This window comes from Salvia hispanica, unplaced genomic scaffold (genome assembly GCF_023119035.1).
Source record: "Salvia hispanica cultivar TCC Black 2014 unplaced genomic scaffold, UniMelb_Shisp_WGS_1.0 HiC_scaffold_1046, whole genome shotgun sequence".
NCBI lineage: Eukaryota > Viridiplantae > Streptophyta > Magnoliopsida > Lamiales > Lamiaceae > Salvia > Salvia hispanica.
Genome location: NW_025951301.1, coordinates 1,334 through 28,882, shown reverse-complemented (window position 1 = coordinate 28,882; position 27,549 = coordinate 1,334). Strand labels below are relative to the sequence as shown.

Sequence of the window (27,549 nt, the reverse complement as noted above, 5' to 3'; positions counted from 1 at the left end):
TTTCTTTGCATAGGAAGGCTTTTTCACTGTCAAATCCATATTTGCCTATTCTTTAAAACTATATCACATTCTGGAAATGGATACAGAAGATAATTTACAAAGTTAGATGTAATGTTAAGAGAGCTTGTAATCGAGCATATCTCTAATTTTCCAACCGAATCGACGGCCCCATCGATGAGCATACATGAGCACTTTTCCAGTACACCCTTTTCCCCCTGTTGGCTTGTTTGATTCTACTGATTTTTTGCAATTTTTAATGGAATTACCCCAATGCTTCTACCGTACACATGAGAATAGACATAAGCCAAAAAAAAATTACTCACCACTGCAGCAAGAAAGTTTACAATCAGATCCTCCTTTTGAGAAATCTGCCTTCCGAAAGGTAAGTGGACGATCCCAGTTTTATCCGCTCGATATTCAACTTTTCCTTTTTTAAAATTCCCCGATTGCCTGCAATAACATATCATGTCGTATAAAACCTTCAAAAGAGCAGACAGCTTAACCAACCCAAAGCACAAGAATATTTCTTTAACAGTGAAAGGATAAAACCATGTGTCTTCGACATCATGAACAACCAATAATGGGAACTTTTTCAAGTTTCGATATTTTTTGCCATACACTGACATATTTAATTAAGTTGCTTGCAATCCCAAAAATAAACTGAGTATTTGGGGAGTGTACCTGTGGTATGTTCGTAGTCACTGTACCGGCTTTAGGATTTGGCATCAGTCCTCGGGGTCCTAGAAGTTTTCCTAAGCTTGAACCTAACAATGAAAATAGTATATGTCAATCGGGAGCCTTAAAAGAGAAAAAAAAGAAAAAAACAAAAAAAGAGATAACACTCAAGGTTTAGAGACATGCATGACAAAAACAAAAAAGTAAAGAACAAAAAATACATTGTGTTAGGATAAAGTCTAGTTCAGAGACATCAACTACGAAAAATTAAATGATTGTTTTCTCATCATAAAGATCAGAGTTTTTAAATTATATTCAGGGTAGACAAGAGCAACTTAATGGGGATATTTTCGGGACCTTGGGCATCATGTCTGGTGTTGCAATCAGTTTATCAAAATCCATGAATCCTCCCTTAATCTTAACGTCCTTTCCACCAACAACATCAGCTCCCCCCATTTTTTGGGCCCCAAACTTTTCACCTGCAAAAAAGAACCAACTGAGCAATGAGGGGTACCACGATAGATATGCCATAATAAGGTCAGTTATAAAAGGGAAAAGGAACACATCATGGACATCTCGGGAAATATACATAAAGCTAAACAAGAGTTTCCCAAGGAGCGGGTTACAATCTTTTCCCCTTCAAAAAACCCGAAACTAATTGAAAGTCTTCATTTTTGCCCTTCATTTAGTCATGTGTTTCTCATTAAAAGGGGAGTTCATCAATAGAGCAAATATGCAATCACCTTGTGTTAGAACAGCAACTTTAACAGTCTGACCAGTTCCCGAGATTTACCTATTCAGTTATAAAAATATTGCATTATCCATCATGAATTGGAAAAGCTCAAAGCTCACTTTTGAATTTTGATCAAAAAAAAGTGGGTGTATCAGAAAGCTTACAGTTGCCCTCAGCTGTTGATCATTATACTTGGGATCAATATTGAGGCGGAAATGAGCCTTTCCCCTGTCTCGACAAACTTTGTGCTTGCTGCTTGCTTCACCAATGATATCGCTGTTTTTATGTCATACTCCCCGTTTTACTTCTCTCAATTTTTGGGAATTTAAAAAACCCCTTTGACCTTGTCTGTCAATTGCAACCAATTTCAGAGTTCTAGAAAAATTAAATGGGAAGGCAATAATTTAAGGATCCAGAAAAATCATTATTTCCAGCTTTGATGAAATGTATTCAGTTAATAAATTGGATAACTCATTACCTACCACGCTGCACGCCCCACACACATATAAGTCTGTAAGAGCATCAAGTTGGAATTTAAGTCCCCACTTTTTCTCGGACAGATGACTATTTCGTGATTCCCTCTTAAAAATTGAATCATATTGTTTTTATGCTTTCCCTTGCACCAGATGAAAATCTCTATTAACATGCTTGGGGTTAGGCAACTTCATTACATTTTTCCAAAAATAATTCAACCAAGCACAACAAACTGCGGGAGTTTTACATAACTAGACTTAACAAACACAGTTCCCACCATTCACACACTCAGTGATCATATAAATATAAACTATACAAAAGTGGGGGAACAAAAAAAACACATTGGAGCTAATAGAAATTCCTAATGCTTCTAACAGATAAGATTATATACCACACAATCACAAAAAAACATCTTTTTTTCCCACAAGAAGCACACGATTCCCACAAGAAAATCCCAAATCATCCCCCCCCCCCCCCAAAAAAAAAAAAAAAAATCTTGTAAAAGTAAGAAATGGAAACATGAAAATCCCAAGGGCCCATACATACCTGTCCCTCTTCAAAAGGGAACGCAGCCTTGCCTTTTTTTTTGGGGTTAGAGACCGCAACCCGCACCAAGCCTTGTTCTAGCTCCCCCCTCCGCGGCTTCCTCCGCCACCTCAAACTTCAGTAGCCCTTTGGGTTTCGACGAATGATTTTGACAAGCGGCCATTGTGGCGCTGGAGAAGCAACGGAGAGAGGGATAAGCTCTGGGCGGCAGGGAAAAAATTTGATTTTTTTTTTGGTGGGTTTTCCGAATGAGGGAAGGGGGAAACGGCGGAGGGGCGGGGGAGGTCTTGGGGATGCGGGGAGGAGTGAGGGGGGAGAGGTGGACGCCATTCTTGCACAAGTGGTGGGATTTGTGATGGTGAATGAACCTATGTTATATGAAGATTGGATAATTGATTTGATTGAGATATCCAAAATTTAAAATTGTGGTGATAAGGTTGCCCATTTGTACATTTTTCTTAATTCAGTTAACATCAAAATTGGGAACTTCAAGTTGCCACAAATTTAAAAATTTTCTTAAAATTGATTTGTTGGTGTTATGGTGCCAAAAAAAATTGATTTTTTACGCTTCAAAAAAATTGTTATTGGCCGATTTCTTAAACTTGTTAATTCATCAACGTTTCAAAAAGCTAAAAATTTATTTTTATTTTAAATATCAAGAAACCAATATATTAAAATATCAACAAAATTTATTTGATTTTTCCTGGAAGAAAATTTTTAATACCTTTGTGAGTTAGTAGTTACAATTAAAAAACCAAGACGACATCATATAATACTTGCATTGAGAAATTTGGACAAAATTTTGGGTGATCTTCTATAATTTGGTTTAAAATTTTTGCAAACCCTTTTTTAAGATGGGGAATTTTTTTTAAATAATTTTTTTTTTCAAGTTTTGTCATTTTTTCTTTTCTTTTTCTTATTCTATCCCCCATAAAATATATAAACATTTAATTGTTAATTTAATTTTAAACGATATCACAATCGAATGTTTATCTACTAATTATTTAATTTTATGCTTCATTTTTTAATGGATTGAGCAATCATATTTAATAGTAATTAAATATAAAAATAAAAATAATAACTAAAAAAGATTAATGAATTTTTTTTCTTTTTGAAAAAGATATATGTGTATGCGTATACTTTGATTACTTACCAAAATAATTTGGTTAATTCATAGATTTTGTGAGAGAAATAAGAGCACCCGTAATGTGGCTAGCGACCGGCTAGCCGTTCGTCGCGCGGCCGATCGGCTAGCCGAACCTTTGGGAGTCGGCGCAAATCGGCGGCCGTCGGCGGGGAAATTTGCCGCCTTTATTGTGGCCGTCGGCAAGATGGGCCAGGCCGAATTTTTTTTTTTTTTAAATTCTTTTAAAATTTTTTTTTAATTCTTTTTTTTAAAAAAATTTAATTCTTTTTAAATTTTTGAAAAACTATATAAACGCGATTTTCTCATCTCTAAATTTACTAAAAACAACATCTAGCGATGAAGACAAATAGCCAATACAAAATTAAGCCCTAAAACATAAACATGTCATCCTCGGGCGGAGGCAAACTAAAACAGATTAAAGGTGGCTCGTGTGTGGAAGCCGGATTTTTTATTATGTTATTTTTATGATTTTTAGTTAATGTACTTTTTTTTATTTAAATAAAAATTAATGAATTTTCCCCTATATGTCTCGTAATTTAATTCCGTATTTTAATCAATTTTAATTGTAAATGTAGTATATTTTGAATTATTTTTATTGCGGTTTTCTAAATCGTGTGACGGGTGGATTTTTTATGTTCGACGTGGCGGGGGAGAATGGTTTTTATTTACCTTTTTTATGTTGGAATTTCGGGTCTTAATAAGAAAAAGAGAGAGAGAAAAATGCAAAAATCTATTATCTGTTTTATATTCTACGATTTCCAAACACTTATATATAACGAGTTTTATTGTTTTGCATTCAATTTTGATCAATAAATTTTGGATTTATAAACCTAATATTTCTATATTTTTTCTATCAATTTGAGCATTTTTATGGCACGTTTTGCATCACATTTTAATGTCATGTTTGTTATAAATAAAATGCCTTTTATTAACATGTAAATATTTTGTATACGCGGTATACCTAGTACAAATCTCGATTATAAGTATTACCTATAATATATCATGCCAAATAAAAAATGTTACATAAATAAATTTTATTTTATTTTAGAGTATAGGTCTAAGGAAAATGGAGTTGGTACTTTTTCGCCTTTTTCGTAGACCTGCCACGGATCATGAACCGGCGGTTTTGGTTCGAAACCGCCGATTTCGATTTTGGGAAATATGGAATCGGAACCGAACCGTGAGGTTGTTTCACGGTTTCAGTTTCGGTTTCGAACCACCGGTGTTCAGACGATTCGTAGCGGTTTAGGTTCGGTTTCGCGACTTCACGGTTTTTTTCCTTTTTTTTCTTTTTGCCATGTAGTTTGAAATTATAAAATAAACTGGAACAAGAAAATGCATAGTTTAAATTGAAGTAAGACGAATAAGGTGAAAATTATATCAATTTAACTGAATTAGAGTTGAAACAAGACAACGATACATTACAAATTTACAATTTACATAGTGATAAAATTTACAAATAAATTACAATGTGATGTAATTTACAAACAAATTACAGTGTGATATAATTTACAAACAAATTACAATGTGATATAATTTACAAGTGTCTTACTCGTCTAAGCGTAAACAAAAAAAAACATGAAATTGGGGGGAAAATGAAAAAATTGAAAAGGGCTTGAGCTAACTTAAACTTTCAAACTAAAACTTTTCAAATTTTAGTAGAGTTGCCTACATATCCATAATTTTATTGAAAAGGGCTTGGGCATGGTGTTTTGTGCAAAACCATGGAATCGCCGGTTTTGGTCAACAAACCGTCTGCAAAAGGCTGAAATGTCACTTGGTGCAGCGATTCCTCTGAACCATGAAATCGTCGGAATCGGCGGTTCGGTCGCGGTTTCGGTTTGAAAAAAAATTTGGAACCTGAACCGAACCACGGTTCTAAAATTCACGGGTTCAGTTCGGAATATTTCTTGCGGTTCCGGTTCGAAGCCGTAATCAGCGATTAACCGCCGATTCGGTAAACCTTGGGCAGGTCTACTTTTTGGGTCCTTAAAATAAGAAAAATTATGTTCTGGTGGCATAACACAGAAAAAAATCACGTTTGAAGTGCATTAACTAACTATTTTAGCTTTGAAGTCATGAATGTTGTATTAGTCATTTTATTTATCTCATTGTTACTTTCTTACATAATTACGTATCATTTATGGAGTTAGTAAACGTCAACTTTTTTCATTCAATTGCTTTTTTCAATCATTTTTTAATAAAATCCACTAATGACATCTGCATTTATGACAAAATAACTTCAATTCACAGAATTTCATAAATTCACATCTCATTATATAAATTAATGTTATCATTAATTTATTTATTATTTTATATATTTATTACACTTCTAATTGCTTATAAATTTCATTGAGATTAATAGAGTTATAAGTTTGATATCAACGAGTTATATCCTGTGTGAGTTTTATGCCACCATTAAATATAATTATTTAAATGTTTAAAATATTAATCAAGATAATTTTGAGAAGATTGATGTAGGAATTGAGAAATTGAAAAGATTCATAAATCATAAATGATACTAGTAATTGTGTAAGAAAGTAATAACGAGATGAATATAATAACTTATACACCCTTCATGGCTTCGAGGACAAAATAATCAAGTGAGACACATTTTAAAACACGATTTTTTTTCATGTTCGATTCATAATTTTTCTTACTTCAGGAACTAAAAAGGCGCGAACCCCATTTTGTATAGACCAATTTTAATGTCTACTCTTTATTTTAAACATGTTAGTGAGTATTATAGCATGAAAAAGATATGTTACACAAACATATCATACCGTATCTTGTAGCACAACGGATGAAACAAGCTTATATTGCATAGATAGTCACACTACGGATGAAACGAGCTTATATTTATTTATATAACCTATCAATATTATATTTGGCAGGCTGTATTAAATTATATTGATATATACTATGTTATAGTAGTATGTAATTCGTTAATTATTGTTCATACCGATCTAATCTATACTTTTGCAATTTTTGATAAGTTAGTTTTACCAAGATTGAGAATTATATATAAAAATTTCTAATTGTTTGATATTATAGTTAAGCTTAACTCAAAGCCCAATATATGACAAGGTCCCTTTCTAATGTTACAAAAATTATAACTTTAACCATGTTTATATAATCCACCAATTTGTCAAGTTAAGCCATATTATTTAATATACTATACAAATTTAGATAATTTATGTTCTATCAAACAATAACGAAAAAAAATCATATATTTGCATATCCTAACATGAAGCCCGAATTTATTATCTTATTTTATATATCTTCTCATATCCCATTTTTTTCTTATCAAACGAGTCCATAAGTCGTATAGTATATAGTAATAAGTATGATTGTGAATTACTCCTACTTTTCATTTCTTAATATTTTAAAATATACTAGTAATAATTTGTGGGTCACTGGCTCGGATACCTTAACCGCTTATATTTTGAAGCCAAAAAAGTTTGTGGTTGCAAATAGATTAATATGATAAGTTGTGCTAAATAGTGCATATTCTCAACTAATAATGCATATTGCCCTACCACCACCAATTTGCACTGTAAAGTATTTGGAATCTTATATTTTCAAATGTTATTATTTACGTGGGCCTGCATTAAATATTTTATAGAAAGAATATATTAATACTTGAGTATTATTTTAATTTTTAAGTGGTATTTTAGTATTTCAATTTAATATAAAATAATATCAATATCAGATACAAACCCCAAAAAATTGAAGATTTATCTGGCATCATTTATGAATTTTTAAAATAAATCTGAATATAATTTGTAAAACTATAGCTCATAATATATGGTGCACTATCTTATTATTATTAATTATTCTGAATATAAAATTTTGTTCGGAAATATTTAGTGTAATTTTTAGAACTATATGAAAATCATACTGTGTGTATATCTTATTGTTATTATTTTATTTTTTCTTTATTAAAAAAATTTAGTATCATATCTAATTAATTGAATGAAATTTATTAGTATATAAATTTAATCTATACATATATAAAAGGCGAGTTTTGGCCGTAATTTGATATATTTAAAAGTTATGGGGTGAATTTAAATTATTATAAAATATGTAACTCTCATGAATATTTATTTAAATATTTTAATGCTTTGACTAATCTTTAAATAGGATAATGAGCATTTAACAAATTTTGTAACCTCTATTCTCTTAATTTTATAATTTATGATGTTTTAATTTCATGATTTCTCATATTCTAATTTTGTGCCTATAAAAAGCATAGAGTTGTAGATGAATTACACATTCACCATTCTCTCTCAAGCTCTCAACATTTTATTGTATATTTTAGAGTATTGCTCAATTTTTGGAACTCCATCAAGTTCATCGGTGCCAGCGGGTTTGAGAAGTTATACACGTTAGGAGGAAGACGTTTCATCTTTGGGGATAATACGTCAATTCGAAAGTACTAACCGTGATGTACTTTGTCGTGCGGAAAGAGGGTTTTTCTCAACTAGACTTATAGTTCGGTTTATTTTATAATTTTCGTTGTAATTTCCATTTCATTTTTTTTATTGCAATAGTTAGAGTACTGCGTGTATATGGTTCGAGAATTCTATGCTAATATTTTTTACAATTCTTAGAGATGGAAGAATTGTAACATCCTTAACTCAAACAAGCATAATGTTTATCTTCATCTTTACACAATTTATTATTTTATATATTTATATTCCAACTTGTGCTGTAATTATATTATATGGTGTCTCAAAAATAATATTTTATGACTTATGATGAATTAATAAGTGGTGCATATATGTATATTTGCAATGAGATAATTAAACCTTTCAAAATAGAGTTGATCAAACAAAATAAAATAGTCTACAACCAAATTTTGGTTTACTAATAATACTATTGTTGAAATTAGGATTTGGCACTTAATTGTTCCGGGATACAACTGATTTTCTATAGAGAATCTAATTATCTTATATATAGGTGATCAACTAAGTAAAATATATACTTATATTAAATATATTTTACAAAAAGAAAATTTGCAGCATTGAGAATTGTAAAGTAGCATAAAAAATAATATAGATTTTTCATATTCCAACAAGCCACGTTTAAAAGTACAATAAATAAAGGTAAACGTTCCAACATTCAAAAGGGCTATCATTATTCATTAATATAATAGTGTTAATTCAACCAATTAATGTAATATTTTTTGTATAGTTTATCATTTGAATTTTTTTATGTTCATAGTTTTGACATTTTGAATATTATGAGTTATCGATTTATTATTTTGTTAAAAGTGTGATATACATTATTTTTAGTTGAGAAATATGAAGGATTGTTTTAAACATATTTTTTAAATGTGTCTAACACTTGATATAGTCTCTTCATCGTTGTCCAAATAATTGTGTCTACCTTGATTCCATTTCAAATATGTTTAATTTTATGTTTTTAAGTGTAAAATGCATCGAGGAGCATATATTTATTGAATTTTTATTATATGTATATTTTTCTATTTTTAAATTTTATATAGTTATATTTTCATATTTTAATTAATCAATTAACAATTTAAAAATATGTGATAAAAAAAATATTTTGTCGTGCATGGCACGTGGGTTAACACTAGTATATATAACAACCATTTTTTGTTGGCAAACTGACCATTTTCAAACGTCTGCAAATTCCCTTAATTATTTGTAGCAGAAATGAAAATTCATTAAAGCCATTAAAATACTGAAAATAAATATGATGTGACAATGTAAGAAAATATAAATAGAGGCTGAGATTGTGCTAAAATCTGAAATTCCAAAATCAGATCATCTTTCTCTCTGCTACTGACACTCCTTTGTCTTCATGAGTCAACTGTCCTAAACACTCAGCCACCGTTTCCCTATCTCTCTTCTCTCTCTCTTGTGATTGAGTTGTGAAGGAGTAATTAGAGATGGCCACCGCCGCCTTTTCACGCCTGACTCCCCATGTGACCATCTCCTCACCGAATGCCTCTAACCGCTACCTCTCACCCTCCTCCCTCACCTACCCGTCGACTTCCCAATTCCTCAATCTCTCTCTCTCCTCCACTTCTTCCCTCCAACTCCACTCCCCTCGCCGCCCCTCCTTTTTATCCTTCAGCATCGGAGGCGGCGATGATTCCGGCGGCCATGGCGGCGGCGGCGGCGGCGGCGGTGATGGAGATGGAGATGCAGGGGAGAGGAACAAGGCTGAGGCGATCATGGCATTGGCCGAGGCCGGTAGATCTTTAGATAGCCTTCCCAAGGATTTGGCTGCCGCCATTGAAGCTGGAAAGATTCCCGGATCTATCGTTCATCGATTTTTCGAGCTCGAGAAGTCGCCTTTTCTCCGGTGGCTGCTCCGATTCGGAGGCTTCAAGGAGAGATTGCTCGCCGATGATCTCTTCTTGACCAAAGTTGGCATTGAGTGTGGTGTTGGGATTTTCACCAAGGTTTCTCCTTTTCACTTGATCTTGCTCATAATTTGTTGATTGTAAAGATGAATTTGAATTTGAATTTAGTTGATGAATTGGGATAAAAGTCCTTGGTCTTAGGTTGGATTAATGGAGCATGTGCAATTGAGAGAAATTTTGGATTTTTTAACCATTGAGACATGTATTTCTTTGTGCTAGACTGCTGCGGAGCTGGAGAAACGTCGAGAAAATTTCAGCAAGGAGCTAGATTTCGTCTTTGCTGATGTGGTATGGCTCTTTCATGGTGTATGAGTAGTCAAATTATTTGTGAGCTTTAACTTGCAATATACTCAATCGATCCATATATCCGGGACACTCATACTATGATATGCTCTTAAAAATATCGAAGCTTTTGATGAAAATGTGCATGCTTTTCTCGACATTCTTGGCTTATAACTAGCCCGTCAATGAAAGAAAGAAAGAATGAGAACAAAAAAATGATGACACCGATCTTCGGAATCAAGAGTTAGACTATGGTACTACCAGATTAACTCATAAGATGAATGTTTCTTATTAGTTGATGGTATAGAAGATGAATTGTTGAGCTATATCGATCATATTCCTTAATATTAAAAGATAAGCAGTCACATTTATGTGGCAGTTTCGTTGTTTCTGTAGTTTGTGATATCTTTTGTCTTAGAGGAATTGTGGGACAAGAGGAATGATGATATTTGCTCCTGATATTTTTCTGATGTGAAACATAGTGAAAGACAAAATGCCGATTTGATGCTTAGTTGTTAGATTAATTTTTTTTCAAGTGTAGAATGCCATTCTCTCTTGTTGAGAAAACACAAGGTAGAAATTTGCAGCATAAATCATTTCTAATTATATTGTTTGTTCTGATTCAGCATTTACTCATTTCATTATATATTTTTGTTTGGTATTCTCAAATTTCCCAATCATCTATGCTTTTAGGTAATGGCCATTATTGCAGATTTCATGCTTGTCTGGCTACCTGCCCCTACTGTTTCTCTCCGACCCGCACTAGCTGTCAGTGCTGGAGGTCTCAGTAAGCTCTTCTATGGCTGCCCTGACAATGCATTCCAGGTTATTCTTTAGCACGCATTTTCATTCTGCTTCGTTATGTAAATATTTGTTCAAATTGCTAAGTAACACTCGGTGCGTTGCTGCAGGTTGCCTTGGCGGGAACATCCTATTCGTTCCTACAAAGAGCAGGGGCCATTGTGGTAAGTGATGAAGTATTGCTTCATATTTCAGTAACTACTTCTATAGATTATGAATTAGACGAATCTGAGAGTATTATCATCTTCCTTGCAGAGGAACGGCGCAAAGCTTTTTGCTGTTGGGACCAGTGCGTCTTTGGTAAGTCCACTCTCATTAGCAATCGTCTCATTAATCGTTGCACGCCCCACTAGATAGACCTACCCTTGACCCTATTGCTGTATGTCTATTACAGGTTGGGACGGGTGTTACGAATTTGTTGATCAAAGCAAGAAAGGCTATAGACAAATCTTTTGCGGGTGAAGCAGAAGACATTCCTATTTTGTCAACAAGTGCTGCATATGGTGTTTATATGTCAGTATCAAGCAACCTAAGGTATGCAAATCTCAGTAGGTTATGCTCTTAGTTATATGATGCAACACGCTCGACTCTTTCAGTTATTAGTTTATAGATGAGGAAACTCGCCATTTATGTGATGATGCTATGACGTATAGGTACCAAGTACTTGCTGGAGTTATTGAGCAACGGATTTTAGAGCCTTTGCTACACGAGCATAAGCTCGTGCTCAGCGCAGTCTGCTTTGCTGTGCGAACTGGCAACACGTTTCTGGGCTCACTGATGTAAGATTTCGGTGCTCCAAATACCTCTCTTCCTGTGCTTTGTACTAGTCGAAACTCATAGATTTTTTTCGTTTCAGGTGGGTCGATTATGCACGATGGATTGGAATCCAGAGGGCGCGCGAATAGAGCATTAACGCGGCGTCATAGGGTTATTTTGTTATGCTTTGAAACAATTTGATCATTAGAACTGCGTTCTAGGAATCAAAATTTTTCTCGTTTTGAAGATTGTTTTTTTGTGATTTATTGAGGTGGGTTTGTTTTCTTTCAATTGCATGAAAATAACAAGCTGTAATCAGAAACAGGAAGATGCTTGTCTATGTTCAAGCTCAGACTTACTTTATAATTGATTCTTGAAGAAGATATGCAATTATATGTTATGATAATTTCCTGTGCCTGCAAATATATGTTATGTTCTTGCTCAGAAATCTAAATCTTCATTGTAAAATTTCTTCAAATGAAAGTATTTGCATCTGTTCTTTTTAGGAACCAGAAACAATTGAAGAATCCACAAATTCTTTCTGATAAAAGAAGATTACACATAAACACTGATACATCAAACATCAGTTACTGCATCTAATTATCTAACAATATTATGAATCACCAGAGCAAGAATATCACCACCCCCCAAAATAATCAGAAACATCCACTTCGTCGAGCCTTCCACATCAATGTTTTCAGCTCGAAAATGTGGAGTCGGGCCATATTTGGAAGAACGTATACTAAGTATTTCGAGCTTAAAAACAGACTTCAACAAGACTCGTGTAGCAGTGTTTCTGGACAGCATTATCTTGCCAATTCTCATCACAAACTGTACGTACAACGTTATTGATAAGGAACGAGAAAATGAACGAGTTCAAAAGGATAATATGGAAAAATTATGGTTTGCAAATAAGTACCTGCCTAGCCAACAATCAAGCAAGCAAGTCCTCCCAAGTGAGTGCCTCAAACTGAAGGTTGTTTATAAACGTAAGTTCCATCTATCTCCACACAAGGAACTCCAGCTATCTTCGGCCAATAGTCCCCTTTGTCCCTCAGACACCGTGGCATCAGAAGAGGGCAGTTACTGATTTCCAGATGCCACAGCTGTTCAAGCAGCCCTTCACTAGGCAAGACATTAAGTTTTTCGCAGTTCATGATAGATAGATACCGTAACGAGGTCAGTTTCTTAAGCACTTCATTCAGAGAAGTAAGCTTGTGGAATCTAGCAATAGAAAATTTTGTCAGAGAAGGAGGAAGGAGACCATCGTCACCACCGAGTATCTCAAGCTCTTTGAATCCACCACAGATGGAGAACTCCCTTAGAGAAGAGAGCCTGCGCAGGCCCCATTCTGAAAGGGGCTTGAATCTCTTAGAATCCCATATCCTAAGTGAAGATAAATTCGGAGGCAAACCAAATTGTGGAAAATTATCAAGCCTGTGACAACTTCGTAGCTCAAGTGATGCGAGGGTTTTCATGCTACGAATCTTTTCTGGCAATGACTTGAGACTTGCACATTTTTCAATAGAAAGTGTCCTGAGGCTCGGTGGCAGGCCTTGTTCCGGGAATTCCTGTAGACGACACTTCGATAGTTTTATCTCAATAAGATGTGAAAACCCATGCAATCGCTGTAGGAGATTACTGAAGTCTGGCCATGTGCGTAAACTAAGATCTTCCAGCATAATGCTGCTGTGTGGGGGAAACATCAGCTCTGGAACTGGTTCGAGTTTGGGGCAGTTTTCAATTGCAAGTTTCTTTACAGAAACTGGGAAATTACCTCTTGCCCAGGTCCTCAGGGATGAGCACTTCTTGATCTCCAACCTTTCCAGGCCAGACATGTTACTGGGAAGGGACTCTAATGCATTGCAGCTGAGTATCTCGAGGCGTTTCAGCATGGGGGGGAGGCCACTCTCAGGGAAGTTGACAAATTTAAGACAATTCTTTATAATCAACTCCCTTAGTGAGCTGAGATCACTCAAGTCATTTGGGAGGGTAATCAAATTTTCACAGCGAAAGACTTCAAGAACTTCAAGTTTGCGAGGAAAGTGCTGCTCTCCTTGTCCCATTGATACAAGCTGCTTACAATCTGCAATGACTAGGCGCTTTAGATGGGTAAGATGTTCGAGTGAAGTTTCTTCTGGCCACAGTGATAGCAGCTCACTGCAGCTACAGCACTCTAAGACTTCAAGTGCTAGTAAGGACTGGGAAAGTTCCCTTGGTAGATGTGAGAGCCCTGTAACAGCCTCAACCTTCAAGGTCTTTAAGGAGTCAAGATTATTGAAACTTTCTAGCAAAACCTTGCTACACCCTTCGAGATCCAACTCCTGCAGCACAGGAAAGTTCAGTGGAGCGACACTGGTTAATTTGCTGCACCTGGATATAGTAAGCTGACGAAGATTTGGGAACTTAATGTCTTCCCCATCAGCAGAAGCAGCCCATTTCTCCCATTTTGGCATGTAATCAAATCTTAGCGTCTCAAGTTTCGGAAATGGATCCACAAAACCACTCCCATAGAACTCAGTTGAGATGCATTTGAATTTTGGCATGCTTCCCATAAGCAGGTGTTTAAGCTCCGGAAGCTGTCCTAGTGGTGGTAAATATTTACATTCCAAACAACTGAGGATACTGATACTGGACAATTTTTTGAACTGAGGATTCCCTATCCAACATGGGAAACCAACTCCTCCATAGTAAGAAATCTTGAGACTTCTCAACTCTTCATGAGGATGCAGAGAGTCCATCACTTCTTCTTCTGCACTTCTGTCATGGGTCTCATCCATTTCACTACCCCATGTCAGTTGCAATTCATCAAGTTTGTGTGTGCATAGACTTGCCTCCTTTACATCCTCAATATTCGTCACATTTTGCAATTCAAAAATGGCAAGTGATCCCCTCAACTGCTTCAAACCCCTCAATTCCCTTAATCCCAGGCCACCCTCTTTGCTCAAAACAATTTTTGGTAACGTTTGAAGGCTATTTAACACACCAATTTCGACCGGAATATCTTTCAGTTGATCAGTACCGGAGTTATCAAGGTGCCGCAAGTTAGACAGCTTCCCCATGGTTGACGGTAACTTGCATATTGCACGGCAGTTACGTAGTGACAAGGTTTGCAAATTGTAGATATCACCTAAAGTATCTGGCAATTTAACAACTGAAGTCCCAGATAGATTGAGATACCTTAGACGTATCAAGTTGCAGACTGAACTTGGCAACTCTGTGATGGAGTAGCCACTTAGAGAAAGTACTCTTAAGCTGTGCAATTCAGGTATCAGTTCCGCTAAGATCTTGTTTGATAAGTAGAAAGGAGGGCAAACAAGTGCATTTTGGACAGGCATCGGTAAGAATGTCCTCAAGCCTTGAACTTCACTGAAAGCCTTAAATTTTCTGAAAACTTCGTATTCATGACGAAGAAATGAACCATGACGAGCTTTCGTAGGAATCTTGTATTCCAGATTGGTATCCATTTTCTCATCCAGACGATAGCATGTCTCCCCAGCAACAAATTGAGCCAAGTCATTTATAAGGTCATGCATAACAAAATATTCATCCCTATCACTTGCACGTTGAAAAAGGATCTTGAAAAAAGTCATTGAGTACTCAAGGCCTGACTCCTCCTTAGTTTTCCTACTATTTTGCTTTTCCAGAAAACCTTCTCCCATCCACAAACATACAAACTCATTCTTTTCAAAGTCGTAGTCCTTTGGAAATATGGAGAAATAAGCAAAGGGGATGCTTCAAATGGGGAGGAAGATGGTGATAGCTTAATCTTAAAACAGGAAGGATATTTTCCTCAGGCAAATCCCATATCTTGCTAGTTAGCACATCAAACCACTCCTCCTTAGTTTCTTTAGAGCTAAGAGGCCACCAAGTGCCTTAGCAGCCAAAGGCAAACCTTTACACTTCTTCACATCCCAAACCGACATCTTTTAACTCTAAATTGTCATGGAAAGATCTCCTAGCATGTTGAGCCAATAGGGATAGGCAATCATCATCAGTCAAAAGTTTCACATGGTAAGCGGCACAGGCAACCTACCACTGATGCAACACTCGCTATAGTTGTAACAATAATCCTGCTCCCACGTGTCCCCAACTGAAAAGGGAAAACATAGAGCATCCCACTTTGTATAGTTTTCATTCCAAACATCATCCAACACAATAAGGAACTTGCTCTTTCCCAGCTCCTCTTTTAGCCCTCACCTGAAGTATATCCAAGGCCTTGGACTGACCAGACTCCCAGTTACAGACTCATAAAGTTTTTCGGTGATAGAAACCACATCAAATTCTTCTGAGAACACACCCAAGCCCTCACATGAAAATTCTGCTTAACATTTCATCATTATAAACCAGTTGGGCAAGGGGGTTTTGCTAATACCACCCATTCCAACTATTGGAATGACAGGAAATTGTCACGAAAATTTTCATCCAAAGCAACATTTTCATTATTGCTTTTTTTATCTTCATCTCTTCCAAAATACCTGAGACTCATTTACCACAGAAGTGCTAGGTGACCTTACTATTTGATAAATCGGTTTGAGTGGCCAACTGAATTTAACCTTCAGACCAAATTTAGCCCTTTTGCTCTACTATATTCTGCAACCTGTTTGTGACCCCCTTTTTATTTTTGGACATCATTTTTATTATTAGATATTTTACTAGGCACAAAGATGCCGCAAGTTGGGATAAATTTCCACACCATACTGGCTCTACTGTGTTGGACCCCTTTTGATCGTTCAATGGAAGCTTGAGGGGATTCATCCAATATATCCTCCAAATCATAAGCCAAGTCTCTGAGGCTCTCCATCCATACTTTTACATCGTTCTGGGTCAATTGCTTTTCCCCCGGGATCTTCAAAAGCACAGCTTGAATGATGGTCAGATTGGATTTCAACTTCTCAAAAGACTCTACTTTCCCGACCAATGACTTAATTATGCCAGAGGTCAACTGCTTAAACAACACCCGGGAAAGATTGCAGACAGGAAGAGCTCTTTCTACCGCCATTGCTCTTGATTTCCTTTTGAAAAAAAAAGGCAGAGTGCATCGAACTTCAAACAAAATTATACTCCGCTTTTGCTATGAACATATTGATTTTCGGAAAGAGTGTTTGATGTTGAAGAAGTCGAGTCAAGTCAACGACCTTATCACCAACAACATTCCTCTCTATATTCATCTACACGGTTTTAAAAACAAACATTTTGGCCCGATTTAACATTTAATATTTAATCACTTTTCAAATTTTTTTTTTACTTTGTATAAACTCATTAATATTTAATGACTGGGCTAATTTAAATTACTAGAAAATTGAGTTTCACTTCTTAAGTCATTGAATTCGAAAAAATCATTACAAATCTTTAAAAAATTATTGATCACATTCAAATGATTCAAACTTTTTTTTTTTTTCTGCTCATGAATGTTAGAAGATAGTAGTATAATTAATTCATTTCATTAGTGTTTTTTTATTCAAAATATTTTATTCAGCTTGAGAATCACACTAATTCAGACCTAACTATCTAAAATGATGATTGGGTCCAAATAAAAGGGTTGTCATATTAATACGTCCCATAAAGTTTTTATCCTAACTCAATACCTAATCCTAACTACAACTAAATAATAGCCCTTAGTATTCAAATTAAAGCCTAGATCATCAACCACCTAAATATCAATACATAAAAAACCCAATAAAACCATAATTAATTCCATAAAATATCAATTAAAAAAAACGCAAAACTACAGTTTAGTTATAACTAACTTTTAAAAAAAAATTCCAAAATTTTAAAATTTATATAACATATAAATAAAAAAGATAATTTTATAAGGATACCAACAATTTACATGCATATGTTCCGACGGGGCCAAAAATTTTAAAAAAAATTTAAAACTTTTAATTTTTTCAAAAGCGAAAAGCCAACATACTATAAAAAATTTACGCCAATATAAATAGAACCCAATATGAAGCAAAACTTTCCCAAAGTTTGTTTGACATTTCAAAGCATCTTTTTAAAATTTTTCCCAAAACACTATATCAAAACATTTTCATCTAAAACCCAAATTTGGGGAGGGCTTTTTTTATCTTTTTTTTTTTTATTAAAAAAACCCAAAATTACACGTTTTTAAAAATTTTGGGACCACACGTTTTTCAAAAAAATCCTTCCCTTTAAATTAATCAAAAGGGCAAAATTAAATTTTTAAAAAGAATTATCACCCTCTTTCTGCTTATATAAAAAAGTACTTAATAAAATAACACTAATGTTTATTGTTATTAAATATAATTATGATCAATTGCTAACTACCTAAAATCCCGACCAAAAATTTTAGCAGGGAAAATTTTAGATCAAAATTAAGAAAAGGATTATATTTTTAAAAAATTATTAAATAAAATTAAAGGGTATTAATGTCAAAATCTTTTTCATTAAAATCATCTTACAACTTTAAATTAAAAAAAAATTTTGATTTAAATTATTTTTTTGCAAAAAAATAAAAAATTTAAAAAGATAATTTTAAAAGGTTTCCCAACCCATTTTCAATTGATATTTTCCCAAAATACCTTTTTAAAATTTGATATTTTTTATTTTTTTTTAAAACCCCGAAAACCCAATTTTTATCAATAAATACATCAAAAACTTTCAATAAAATTTTATAAAAAAATTCAAAAAAAACCAGAAAAAATCTTAATAAATATTGTTGGATATTTTTTTGTACTATTTTGATATTCTTAGTCAAAATCATATTCAGAAACACTACGCCGAAAAAAAACCCCAATTTAAAATTTAACATATGATAAAATAATAACAAATATTCCCTTTTGGATATTTTCACTATTTTTTAAACCCGTAAATTAATCTCATCCACTCATTTTAAAATCAAAGGGGAGATTTGGTTTTAAATTTTTTGATATGATGCTATAAACAATGGAACATGACCCATAAATATATTATACCCCCAAGGGTTTCATATATAAGAAAGAACTATACATTTTGGGGTTTCGATTATTTTATTTTTTTTAAAAAAATCACCCAAAAATCCATGGCATTTAAAATAATACCGCTAATATGATTTTTGCATTTTTTAAAAACAAAATAACCTTTAGATTGCAAGAATTATTTATATCTTTTGTTGTCCACTTTAATTTTGATATTGAAAATTTTTTTGCAAAATCCGTAAAAAATTTGTTTTTGGATTTCCCAAAAGGTCTTAAACTAATTAGTATTGTACATTTATATATGCCCCTTTTTTCATTCTTCCGGTATTTTTTTTTCAACCCAATATTTTTTTACTTTGAGAGATAAACAATGATTCCTTTTTAATTCACTTTTAAAAACTAGTACTAAATAAATTCATGTGCCAAAATAAAAGCATCTTGCTTAATGAGATGAGGAGTACCAAAATAACCGCTATCATTATAAAAAATACGAACAAAAAATTTGCTCATTTTTAATTTAATTTAGAAAATACACTTTTACTTTATACATTTTTCTTTCTTTTTTCTTTTTTTTTCTTTATTATCTTTATTTTATTCTATCTTATCTTTCCTACTTCATTATATTTTTTTTTATTCTATTTATTATATTTAATACAATTTCTTAATTTTCATATCTAAAAAAGATCCAACTAAATCAGAGGGAGAGAATATAAGTATATAACCATTATTATGTGAAAGGGAAAAAAATTTTTAATGGATACCACTTAACCAAAACCAAAATGAAATATAAAAAGGGGGGGATTTTTAAAGATATTTACGAATTCATCTTAAATAAAAAATACTTCCCTTTTAATTAAAACTGTTTTTTAAAATTAGTTTCTATGTTATAGACCCGGTTAATTTCCGTGTTTATACGATCAGATAATTAAAATCTTAAAATTTACACCCTTTATTTTTTTTTAAAACCATGGTCGTTTGGGAGTTTTGATTTTTAATATATGGATTTTATCACACCATTGAGAAAATTTTGGGTTTTTTATAATGCCATTTGACTAGAAAGTTATCTATTGGGTTTTAAAACTTTATTCAAAGTTAATTTTTGGTTATACTCCACTAACTCCACTAATGACATTTGACTAGAAAGTTATCTATTGATTATAAAAATTTATTCAAAGTTATTGGTTTCATTGCCCCTATTCGTTTTTCTTCGAGCAAAAGGCAAGCGATTGAGTGGGGGATTTAGAGGCTTCGCATTTCTTTTTTGTTGATCTTATTTTGGGCTGATTCTAAATTTTTGGAATTAAGGGTTACGGATAATATTTTAGCCTATAAATAGTTATTTAAAGGTTATATTCGAATACCTACTTACCATGAATTTTTAAGATACCATTTTTATTTTACAATAGAAGAAAGTTTGATGGCAGGGAACCATTCCACACCATGTTCGGGTCATATTCTAAATTTTTTTTGGTTGGCTAAATTTTGTTCTTTTAATTATGTTTTTTTTCCCTTTTTTACTTTTTATTAATTACGATAATTTTTTTTTTCTTAACATTTTTTTAATTATATTTTTTTTTTTTTTTTTCATTCATTTTTATATATCAATTTTGATATAACATTGTATTTTTTTTTAATATTATTTGACTTATTGATATTTTTTTTTTTTTATTTTAAATTTTTTGCTTTTTTTTCCATCCATTTTTATTTTTTTTTTAAGTTTTTTCATTTTCATTTTCAAAAAAGATAAAATAGTTAAAGTGGAGTAATGGTAAAAAAAAAAGAAATAATTTGATAAGACTTTTCTCTATATTATTCTCTCTCTTAATTTATCATTTCTCCTCTTAACTATTTTTTTATTTTTACAAAAAAAAGTAAGGGTTTAATTTACAAAATATTTAGAAAAACATGTTTTTTTTTTTAAATTTATGACCCCTATTTTCTTTTATTTTTTTTTTAATAATATAATATTTTTTTAATAGTAATGATTAGAGTTTACGGTGTTGGATCCCCTTGATCGTTCAATAGAAGGTTGAGTGGTGATCCATCCAATATATCCTCCAAATCAAAAGCCAAGTGCCAAGTCTCTGAGGCTTCCATCCATACTTTTACATCCTTCCGTGTCAATTGCTTTTCCCCGGGATCTTCGAGCACAGGGCAGATCGGGTTCTAACTTCTGAAAATGACTTCGACTTTCTCCCGATTGGCCAGTGACTTAATTATGGCAGAGGTCAACTGCTGAATGATTGCAGACCTGCTACCGCCATTGCTCTTGATTCCCTTTAGAAAATACAAACAAACAAGCAGAGATAGAGGATCACGGAAAGAATTGAAGTACTAGTATGAAACAAATCAGAACAACAAACAATGTTCCGACGATAGTCAGAAATTCGAAGTGAGAGGCAGCATGTCATCACATTCCTTGTAACAAAAAAGATAAATCATCACATTTAACATCAACAATCTTTTCACCAACAAACGCCAAAAGAATAATTGCCGTACAACATACTAATAATAAACCATGAGAAATCAGGTGTAGAGAGGTGTTTCATGTATTGAGTAATCGCTGTAGAACTCTATGAAATCAAAACAAAAACAACGCTGTCATGATGAAAACATGAACACGCGCTCGCTCGCAAATGAAGTGCTCATGTTTTAGAATTACAGAAAATTACTTACAATGTTTTAGAATTAATCTGGAGATTGATACTCTGGAATTATGCATCAAGCTTCAAACAAATCATACCTTGCATACTGATTTTCGGAAAGAGTGTTTGATGATGAAGTCGAGTCAAGTCAACGACCTTATCACCAACAACATTCCTCTCTACTTCGATCTAACACCGTAACACGGTTTTAAATTTACGAATATTTTACTTGGTTAAATATTTTGGCCCATATTTTATGCATTTGATCTAGTTAGATCATTAATCATATTTCAAATATTTTTTAATCCTTAATACTACTAAACTCGTTAATAATTAATGAGTTTGGACTTTTTTAAATCATTGAATTCGAAAAATACCATTACAATTTACAAAAATTTCAAAAATTATTAATCACATTCAAATGATTCAAACTTTTTCTTTATTATGTAGCCATGAATCATTACAAGACATAACTCATTAGTGTTTTTTTTTAAAAAAACATTTAAAGTTTACATACTCCTACTAACTTTTTTGTTTTGAATTTATATGATAATAAAGTAAAGAGTCTTAAAATACCCTCTTAAAGAATATCATACTACTATTCTTACCAATCATTCGTATAGGATTAATAATCACCCTTGCAATCATAAAAAATGCTCAAGAGTTAATTTTTCAACCAACAATATTCAATACACTAGACATCAATTTACAACAATTTTTTCCCGAAGAAATCAATACGCTTGACGGCAATCTATAGATTGTTGTCTAGTGTTTATACTATTTTTGGTAACATTTATAATATTGTTGTACAATATAATGTCATTTAAAAGTGTTGCATTTTTAACTAAACCATAAAGTAAATAAAACATCTTGCATTTAAAAATAATGATTACTACAACATATATTTATATATTTTTAAACAATAGTACTATAAAGATGTTTCAGTAAATTTTGTTATTATTAAATGTATTATATACACATCTAAAACCGTATAAGGGGGAACTATTGTATATTTTTAGTCCATGATTATGCATTAACATCACTTGTTTCTTTTCTTTAAAAATGTCAGCCAATATCCATGGACTTTGATACTCCTCCATTTACTATAGTTGAGTTATTTTACCATTTTAGAAAGTTTCTTTATAGTTGAGTCATTTCCTTATATGGTAACTTTTTTCTCTTACTTTTTTCTCTCTTATTTTATTCTCTCTACTTTATTCACTTTATACTTTATTCTCTCTACTTTTTCTCTCTTACTTTTAATTTTATTTATTTAACACACATATTCATTTAAAACTTAGTGCGAAAAGTTTTGCCTCGACTATGGCAAAACGGAGGATATAATTTTGCTGAAATGACTTTTGCATTTTATTGAATCAAAAAACCCTAAGTATTAGGAATATTTATATGTTTTTATTAGGGTTGTTATTTGCACATTAATTTAATATTGTCCACTTTATATCAAATCCGTACAAGTTTGTTTTTGGATCCCTAAAAAAAAAAACCTCAAACAAATTAGTGTGTTACGCTTATATATTGCTTCCAACTTCTTTCATTCTCCAATGTGGAATGGATTTGTAACCCAATATTTTTTTCATGCGAAAGAAAGTCTCATTCATTTAATTCATTAAACACTAATACTCCACTCGTCCCATAAGAGTATCATTCTTAACTTTTAATCTGTCACGAGAGGATGCACTTTCTAATTTTGAAATGATTTTCTCTCTAATGAGGTGTGAACATTCTCCACTAATAATACTTTAATTACTATTTACGTCATCTCTCTTACTTTATCAATTATCATTAAAATTTGTGTCAACCAAAGTGCATACCCTTATGGGACGAAGGGAGTAATACTACCTAAATCTATGCCCGAAATAAAAACATATCCTTAAGTCGGGACGAAAGGAGTAGTACTACCTAAATTCTACACCAAAATAAAAACATATCGCTTAAGTCGGCACGAGGAGTCCTAACGCAATTATTACTATTATTACAAAAAACACAATAAAAAATACTCATTTGAATTTTAATTTTAGAAAATGCACTTTCACTTTATTTTCATTTTTTACATTTATTCTATTTTATCTTTTCTACTTTATCATGTTTTATTTTATCTTTATTTATATAATTTTCTAATATTAGTATGTAAAAGAAATATCCAACTAAATTAGGAGGGATGAAACATAAGTATATAACCATTTTTATGTCATTAAAATCAATAAGTTATTTATGAAATTAATATTTAAGGTAGTTATGTATGAATACTTTGATTTCAATAGTCCATCTTACTTATTTAGACAGTCTCTTCAAAAAGAGTTGACATTCCGTCGGATAGAAATATGATACTCCCTCCGATCCCACATTTATAATCACATTTAGTTATGATCAGTTTTAAGGAATTGGTGGAGTGTGAATTAATAAGTGAGAGTGAAGTGTGTAATAAATGAAGTGATTTGGTTGAAGGTGGGTTCCTTTTTGACTTTTTGATTTTTGATTTTTGTTTTGGTTTATTTTAAGTAGATAATGACATTTGGGTGTAATTTTAGTAATAATGGGGTAAAATTTTATGTCCAAATATGGAAAATTTAAATGTGACTTAAATATGGAATGAACTTTATGCCAAAATGTGATATAAAACGGACGGAGGAGTAATTGAGAAGAATATAAGTTTTAATGTATAATTAATAAAGTAAGAAAGAATAAGAAAAATTAATAAAAATAATATACTGAATGATGAGATTATAAATGATAAAGCAAAAGAGAGAGAGAGTGTTTCCATATATAAATATGATCTATTATCATGAAACGACCAAAAAATGAAATTAAATCTATCCTATTTCTATAGAACAACGGATGGAATAAGAGAATGGTTGGAAAAATAAGATGAGAATGAGATAGAAAATAGAAATAGATATTTTAATTAAGAGTTGTATTATAGGAAGGTGACTAGAAATCTAAGATTCTTTTGACTTTTGAGGATAAGAAGTAGAGTCGCCTTTAATGCAGATATGCTAATATTTTCTTATAAAACTGATAGGGAAATATTATTGCAATAATGGATTGTTAATCTTCTACTGTGCAGTGGCTTTTAAGATTAAATTAATCAGATATGATTAAATTCATTATCTTCTCTAACTTTTTTTATTTGTTAAATAAAGTGTATTTATCGGTACATTCAAGTGATCTTCTCGTCTAATTTGTAGGTATCTCGCGTAGAAGATAGCTAGTTTAAGAATTTAATACTATTCCGTCGAAAGTATAAATTAATTCCTCACCAAATAAACTAGTCGTGTGCGCTCGATCACACTTCTTGGGTTGATCCATTGACGTATTTCAAGTCTAGGTAAAGATTCTATCAAAGTTCTTATTTTCTTCTTAAACCTAATTTGACTTCATCAATAAATTTCAGTTACATGGTCGAATTAATAGCACTCCATTTTTTTCAGTTACAACTTACAATCAATGGAGAAAAGATTTGAACTTGCCAGTTACAACAATGGAAGGAATCATCACCAAAATAGCAAATCATATTAAATGCATTTGCCCTTTATAGAAATACGCACTATAAATATGAATCCTCACACTCAGATTCAGTAGCAATAGCACTAGCACCCTCCCTCTCCATCTCCATCGCCGCCGCGCCATGGCTACCATCGCCGCCGCCCCTTCCGCATCAATCAAGCAGTCATCCTCCGTCATTCTGTCAAACCAGTACCCCTCACTTCCGGTAGCCCAGCCATTCAGATTCACCACCGCTCATCGCCACACACTCTCTTATTCTACTTCTCCTAAATCGCCTATGGCGATTTCCGAAAAACGCCCGCCGCCAATTCATCGACTCCGAAAGCGCCACCCAAACCTATCATCGTCATTGACAATTACGACAGCTTCACGTATAATCTCTGCCAAGTAAGTTTAGTTTCATTTCTCTATTGATTTTTTACCGATTCGTTGTTCTTAAATACATTGAGTAATGTGAAATAATGTTTCCATTTCCTTTTAATTTGTTGTGTTGCACAGTATATGGGAGAGCTAGGTTGTGATTTCGAAGTTTACAGAAATGATGAGCTCACTGTTGATGAGCTTAGAGAGTAAGATTCCTTTTTATTTTATTTTGTTCAATGTTTTATCCCAGCCACCTACATAATTTATTTTAATGAATAATAGTTATGGTGTTTGATCATTTGATTTTGTGTTGTGGTGATAGTTAGGTGTTGCTTTTGCTATTTGATAGATGTTTCGTATGTTGTTACGTTCCATTGATAGAGCATTTCGATACACATTTGAGTTTTGTTCGTTTTCATCCTATGTTGAGATGCTATTAATATTATGCTAACACTGTCTTCTTGCTCTGTGGAAGTAATTGAGTTCACAACTTCTGTTATGATCAAAACTGAAGCGAACCTTGTGTCGTTTTTCGATTTCCTTGTTTTGGCAAATTTTGGTGGTTGGTTTGCTTTTTTGTTATCATGAAGGGCTTATCAGACAAAATCCAAAATATGAGCCTTTTTTACGCGTGTCATTTCCCCTCAAATCTTGTTTTGTTTGCGTAAATCGTAAAGTGCATATGGCAATTCTGTTAAGCCAAATTATTTGTGGATTGGTGTAGGTAGTGTACTTTATTCGCTTGTTGAAATGAAGTCAATTATGCTCTACTTGATTGTTTGTATGTTTTATCTTAAATAGGTTGATGCCATTGTCCATAAATTCATAATTATGTGTCGAATGTGCATTGGTCAGGATGTAAAAAAGGAACTTGCCCTCAACCCTAGCATTTGCCCCTTTAAAAAAAAAGGGTTTTTTTGCTCCCCCTAACAACCCTAGGCCGCCCTGGGGGTTGGGGACCGGCCCGACCCAAAGGGCCCTTTTTTCTTACCTTGTTAGTGGTTATCATTAATTATTCGGGGTTTACCGTGTGTTTTCTTTTATGAGCATGTATACATTTTTTTTTTTTAACATTTAATGCATGAAAAAATTTTTAGACTTTAGATGTGCAAATGACAGAGTATAGAATTGCAATCCTAAATTCTTTTTCCCTCAAATATCTACATCATGGCTAATTACTAAGAAGAACGTCCTAAACCTTTTTAGGACTGGGGTAAATAAATACTTTGATCTGACATTAGAAGTATCTTTTGGAAAAAGCTGCAGTAAAAAATACTTTGATTGGGACATTTAAAGGGGATTACATCCATTTTTTTGGAAGTGAAGCTGAAATTAGAGACTATAACTGTTGGGAGAAAGTGAGAATCTCGGCCTTTTTTTGATATGTGGGGCTCTTTATTTACATGAAAACCATGAAAGTTTTAAAATTTTTGTTAGTGCAATCTTCGAAGTATGTTCATACCATTGTTTAGAAAAAAAAAATAAATTAGAAATTTTAAATTTTTGTTTAAAATAGCAGTATGTTATTTGTTTTTGTAGGAAAAATCCAAATGTATTAATCACCTGGACCTGGTAAGCATTTATTTGTTTTAAGTCCATCTTGAAAATTTTACTGTAAATTTAATTATACAATAATTATACTTCACTTGAAAATTTTAGGTACACCACAAGATTCAGGAATATCACAGACGGGCGGGGTCTTGGACCAACTGTACCCTTGTTTCGGGGCATGGGATTGCAATGCATCGGTGAAATTTTGGGGGTAACTTTGTATTTCCCAGTACAAAATTATACGAGTCCATATTCTCCTTTGGGCTAGAAATAGGAAAAAAAGAAGGGGTGGTCTTTGGGGAGAGAAAAGAAGATATTTGGGTTCAGGGGTTTAATGAGCCAAAAACTGAAGTTCCCCAGGATTAGGATGGCATTGAAATATCTGATGATGGGTAGCGGAACATGCATAAACCATTTGATAACTTGGGGTAGTTGAGTGATTTGTTTATTCTTTCTTATATGAATAATGAAAAAGAGGGTTGTTTTTTAACCTTTTTTTTTCTTTTAAAGCCCTTAGAATGTAGACACTTTTTTAAACAAAATGACTGGTTTTTGAGGATTAGGGTGGGGCCGGGATCTTCCATTTTCAAGCACATGGTTCCCATTAAGGTCAAAAATTTAAAAATGTCCCTTTAACAACATGTGGCAGTGTTCTTCAGGCATCATATTTGCTGGGTATCCCTTTTTCCATATGTGTTAAATTTTTTGCTTTCCCCCCTTCCCCAATGACACCA

At 32.9% G+C, this 27,549-nt stretch overlaps 2 protein-coding genes and 1 pseudogene across 3 annotated transcripts; 1 reads left to right on the top strand and 2 right to left on the bottom strand.

The window, feature by feature from the left end:
• Positions 1-114: 114 nt before the first annotated feature.
• LOC125197874 lies at positions 115-2,591 on the bottom strand (annotated as a pseudogene).
• Positions 2,592-9,358: 6,767 nt separating this feature from the next.
• Positions 9,359-12,217, top strand: LOC125197879 (protein RETICULATA-RELATED 4, chloroplastic-like). Its single transcript, XM_048096397.1, has 8 exons — positions 9,359-10,011; positions 10,192-10,260; positions 10,948-11,079; positions 11,166-11,219; positions 11,311-11,355; positions 11,450-11,589; positions 11,709-11,834; positions 11,912-12,217. The coding sequence occupies exons 1-8, from the start codon at positions 9,493-9,495 to the stop codon at positions 11,958-11,960; spliced, it is 1,134 nt and encodes a 377-aa protein (XP_047952354.1). The 5' UTR covers positions 9,359-9,492; the 3' UTR covers positions 11,961-12,217.
• Positions 12,218-12,330: 113 nt separating this feature from the next.
• On the bottom strand, positions 12,331-15,375 carry LOC125197878 (putative disease resistance protein At3g14460). Of its 2 annotated transcripts, none has more exons than XM_048096394.1 (2): positions 12,731-15,375; positions 12,331-12,642 (listed from the first exon to the last, which is right to left on the bottom strand). In XM_048096394.1, exon 1 carries the CDS (start codon positions 15,345-15,347, stop codon positions 12,777-12,779), a length of 2,571 nt encoding a protein of 856 aa, XP_047952351.1. In that variant the 5' UTR covers positions 15,348-15,375; the 3' UTR covers positions 12,331-12,642; positions 12,731-12,776. The 2 variants fall into 2 exon arrangements, with proteins under 2 accessions (XP_047952351.1, XP_047952353.1); XM_048096396.1 differs by having other exon boundaries at positions 12,735-15,375.
• Positions 15,376-27,549: the final 12,174 nt, after the last annotated feature.

Bases quoted from the DNA above. Each gene is read 5' to 3' on its own strand.
- LOC125197879 (XM_048096397.1), top strand. From the start codon at position 9,493: ATGGCCACCGCCGCCTTTTCACGCCTGACTCCCCATGTGACCATCTCC. The intron at 11,220-11,310 runs GTAAGTGATGAA...TCTTCCTTGCAG, and splicing joins AAAGAGCAGGGGCCATTGTG to AGGAACGGCGCAAAGCTTTT. The intron at 11,835-11,911 runs GTAAGATTTCGG...TTTTCGTTTCAG, and splicing joins ACGTTTCTGGGCTCACTGAT to GTGGGTCGATTATGCACGAT.
- LOC125197878 (XM_048096394.1), bottom strand. From the start codon at position 15,347: ATGCATGACCTTATAAATGACTTGGCTCAATTTGTTGCTGGGGAGACA.